We start from the raw sequence: 4,524 nt of genomic DNA, 5'->3' as shown, positions 1-4,524 counted from the left end.
TTTATTTTTTTTTTTCTATTTTTTTTATTTTAGTATGTATGTGATCATTTATCAATATTACCTATTGCCCACAACTGTGTGGCATATTGTAATATCTATCAATAAATAAATCTCTTCTACAGGTAATTATTGTTTAATAAATAAGAAGTCTCACACAGAAATCTAACTCTTAGTCAAATCTAATCTAATTTAACTCCAAGATGTGGCTTTAAGATGATTTGATTTTTTTTTTTTTTTATCTATTAATTAAGGATAAATTTAACTTTAAAGTAATTAAGTGTATATTGAAATATCATTTTTAATTGTTTGCTTGTTCAGTTTTTTTTTTCATTTTATCTTTTATTTTATGAAGAATATAATAGTAGAGTAATTCAATATTTTCTTTTTACATCTATAATTACCTATTTCTGTAAGCCACAATGGCAGAGTCTGTTATTATGTAGGTCTAATGGGGTTCAATGCCCACTTGGATCTGTAACTGTTTATTTTGGGATGGTACCAAGAAATCAATTTTGGCACCCCACAGTCTTCAAACAAATTAAATATTTGTTTTTTTTACAGAATTCTTATGTTAGAGCTACCAGAAAGTTGTAAACACATGAAAAAGTAGATAACATAGTGCTGTTCTGACGTTTTCTGATTTTTTTATCTGGCAAGTTACATAATAAAACTCTTTGGCATTCCACTTGTTGCATATTTATTAAAATATGCAACACAATTAAAAATAATTACAATACAAATAATACTAACCTTTTATCAAGACTATTAACCACCTGAAATACAAAATAAATAATAAAATATTATTGTCTCATTTTTTGTATATATCAAGCGATTGGGACAAAATGATAATAAATTTGTCTAAACAGCAATAAAGTTTTATGTTTTCACACTTTTTTCCTTATCATAACCTCTGGATTTATTTTATTTTTTGTTCTACGTCCCATGGGTGTGATATATGGGGGATAGATAACAAGAATAGGTGGAAGCTCTTTGATCACATTTGAAATGAATTATGAGAGGGGATGAGGAAAGTAATACAAAAGGAAACTTGGATTTTAGTCTGTTGTCTGTTGAGGGGGTTCATTGACCAAGTGTTGTAATGTCAGCAATCAGTAAGTTAGAAGTCCTCAGTTGAGTCTGAGACTGTTTGCCAGTTTTGTGACCTCCTGTTGGTGTTAATGTCTGAAAAAGTTGGTAAGTGCAGTGTTGGAATCAAAGAATTGGATATGCCTCAGTGAAATAAATTTTGTCACTTTCAGCAGTCTGAGTGTCATATAGATTGTAATATTCAAAAATTATTTAAAGTTAATAAAAGGGAATTTTAATAGTTTTTACTTATTCTCATATCTTGGGTATAGCTCAGGTTTAAATGAAAAGCTTTAATATAAAACAGATTGTAGAATTTTATAACATTTTAGACTGTTAATCTCAGGGTGTTTTTCTAGGCAATCAGAAAAGACATTTAGCTAATAATAATACTTAATTAAATTAATTATTAACTACCTTTACAAATCTGCTTAAATTGTATTATGAACAACACTAACCAATTACTCATGTCTTAGTTCTCAACAAACACTGAATGTAAACAATCTCATTCATCGGCGATCCAAACCAAGAGTCGCCTTACCTTCAAGGATGTTCTTTTGATGTCTTCGTTTTTCAAGATGTCTACTATGGTATATGGAGAGTAGGCAAGGGAACTTCAGGACATCCTGCCTCTAGGCTACGTCATCCTTCTCCCACCTCAACACCACGTGAAGTCAAAAACCAAAATCTGTCTCGATGTTCGATGTCAGATTGTAGCACAACAGTTTTGGGTTTTGCAAATTATTTCCTTTCTGGATATTATTCTTTAACACTTTTTCTCTGACTTCTATTTTTTCTTAAATTTACTGTAACTACAATTATGATGGAAAGTTAAATGAAGTTTTTAAAGTATTTGAATTTGCTCAACATGGCCGCGATTCAATTGACTTTTTGCAGGACACGCGCTGCCATCTTGGGTTTAAAGCCAGTATCTTTTGTGATTGTATATATTACTGAGGAAAATTGGTTAGCTTGCTTTTAGGCACAAATGAACAATATTGAAATGATACATAACATAAACCATACTAAAAATCATTTATATATAAAAATAACTATTTACTCATTAAAGAGGATTGTTACGCGGCGGGTAGGAGTTAAAAAGGAACCTTTACTAGCCCAACCGTGAAAAGAAAAGAATAGTCGAATTTTGTTATTTTTGTATTTTGAAATAAGTAAACATCATAAAAGGAACAAAAAATATACAAACTAGAAAAAAAAAAGAAAGCTTAGCACTATTACAAAATAGAATTAATTGAACAAAAGAAAAAAAGTCTTACATCACCGGTGATGTATGGTGCCCCGCCTGTGGTTGTTGTCCTTGGAGGATGAGTCGAAGAAGTCCGCCCGCCGTGGCTAAGATGATTTAGCTGGCGAAGATGGCCAGAATGCTGGCAACTACGAGTGCGTAGCGAGGAGAAAATGGAGAAGATATATGTATGCAGTGAGACGTTAAAAAGTTGTCTGTCTATTTACAGCTTAAAAAAGAACAGAGAGTAGTTGTTTTGTTTTTTGACTTAATAAAAATCACATGTTTCAATTATCGATTTGTGGACCATATGTTGGCCGCAACAAGGATGTTACAAGATATATTCAGTTTTCGCTGTTTTTAACGTAGTATGTTTTACAATATGTCTTAGGATACTACTCTGAAACTGTTGGAGTTTCTTGCTGCTGGTTGTGTTATGTAAGCCAGTATAAGTGCTCCTTAAAGGAGGGCTGGTCTGAGAATACTTTTGTATATCAGTACTATGAGGCAGAGAGAAAGGTTAGCAGGTGATTAAGGCTGTAAGCCTTGCTTCTAAACAGCTTTATTTTCTCATGACAGTGGCCAGCTGGTGTCAAGGGTGACACCCAGGTACACTACTGGACTTTAGGGAGAGGTCACTTGTTCTTCTGAAAGGATAAAACAATACAATCGGCCTTCTTCTGGTTTTATTTGTAATATTCCATGTTTTTACATAATAATTTCAAACTTATTAAAAAGTTTATGTTGTTCTTTAGCTTTGATGTGTTAAAAGTTATCACGGCTATGATTATAGATAGGTACCTACACATTCTTAAATATTATATAGTTAATGTTCTGTTTTTATGAATGATGTTATAAAACCTCCCTCAATAAACAGCATATCTGACGAAAAAAGAATTTTTCAATATATGTTTACCTTACTTTGAGAATTTTTTTATTTTTATAATCTAGGATCTACTGCCATTGAAGAAATAACCTACAAATTTGATGTATTTATATATTATTACAAAAGTTTCATAATTTCTATGGCATTCAGTTTTTTCTTAGACAGTTTTTTTTTTTATTGCAGGTCAGGAGTCAGTATCAGAGAGAATTATCATTTGTCTTTTGTAACAATAACAATATCTGTTTCTAATTTACAAAGAGGAAATAAATTTAATGAAATACAAAACACGTTTTATTCAGTTTTTAAATGACTTAGTAATAGAAGAAAAATATATTTTCAAAAGTTATTTTAATCAGTAGTGGAATAACAGAGATACAAATAAAGGATTCATTTCAAAATATGATATTTTTTGTCTAAAATTTTTAAACTTGATTTTACAACAAACATTTGATAGCAGCCCTCTTCATGCACTGAGCATACTTTTTCTTGTTAAATTTGAAACTTGTTGGAGTAAGGTTGTTTTCAATTTCTGTTAAAAAGTCTTCTTCTTCAGAGATTGACCTAAAATGAGTTCACATTGTAAAATCTATCCCTCTAATACTCGTTAGTAAAACAATTGTCTGTTTTTTTAAGTATTCATATTTTAACAAACCTTTCTTCCTCCTCTGAAGAAATAACTTTGCAATCATATTCCTTGACTTCCTTCACTCCCAACCATTCTTGTTGGACAAGAACTAGTTTACATTCATAGGGAGAATTTGATTTCAAACCTCGTGCTTCAAAATCATACATGTATATCACACCTTTAACTACCTTTTTAAAAAAAGAAAATCAACCAGTTTAATAATGAAAAAGTTATATAATTCTTAAATAATAAATGGTATCAGTTTTATATATTATAAAATAATGAAGAACTTTGAACGTAACATTCATTATCAATTAGTACTTGACAAACAATTTTATATAGATTATTAGATAGAGGATACCTCTCTATAATGGAAAACGCACTTAACAAAAAATATTATAAGTGTTCACTATTACTATGGACAGAACAGAGACATTTACATTTTAGATTAAACATTTACATTTTTAATATTATAAAAAATATTAAAAAGATTGATTAATATTTTATATATTTAAGATTATCAATATAAACAAAACATTGTTATGTTAAAAATAAGGAAAATTTGTATACCTAGTAATTATAAAGTCATATATTATTTTGAAAGGAATATGGTCCGGGTGCGGTCAAGAAAAACTCAAATAGTAGAAATATACTATTTTAATGAGCCAACGTTTCGCCCCA

The 4,524-nt window shown here is 29.9% G+C and overlaps 1 protein-coding gene across 1 annotated transcript in view; it reads right to left on the bottom strand.

Annotated features, from left to right (window-relative positions):
* Positions 1-3,547: 3,547 nt before the first annotated feature.
* The window catches only part of LOC106688369 (uncharacterized), a 9,086-nt gene continuing 8,109 nt past the window's right edge, over positions 3,548-4,524 (bottom strand). The window contains exons 3-4 of the mRNA XM_067053330.1: positions 3,871-4,031; positions 3,548-3,779 (exon numbers count right to left, since the gene is read on the bottom strand). Of these exons, the coding sequence (XP_066909431.1) occupies positions 3,653-3,779; positions 3,871-4,031 (288 nt within the window). The 3' untranslated portion in view covers positions 3,548-3,652. The remainder of the gene's footprint in view (positions 3,780-3,870; positions 4,032-4,524) is intronic.

The sequence above is a fragment of the Halyomorpha halys genome, unplaced genomic scaffold, assembly GCF_000696795.3.
Source record: "Halyomorpha halys isolate HHAL.00 unplaced genomic scaffold, Hhal_1.1 Scaffold1113.1, whole genome shotgun sequence".
Taxonomy (NCBI): domain Eukaryota; kingdom Metazoa; phylum Arthropoda; class Insecta; order Hemiptera; family Pentatomidae; genus Halyomorpha; species Halyomorpha halys.
This window is presented reverse-complemented; position numbering and strand designations above follow the sequence as displayed.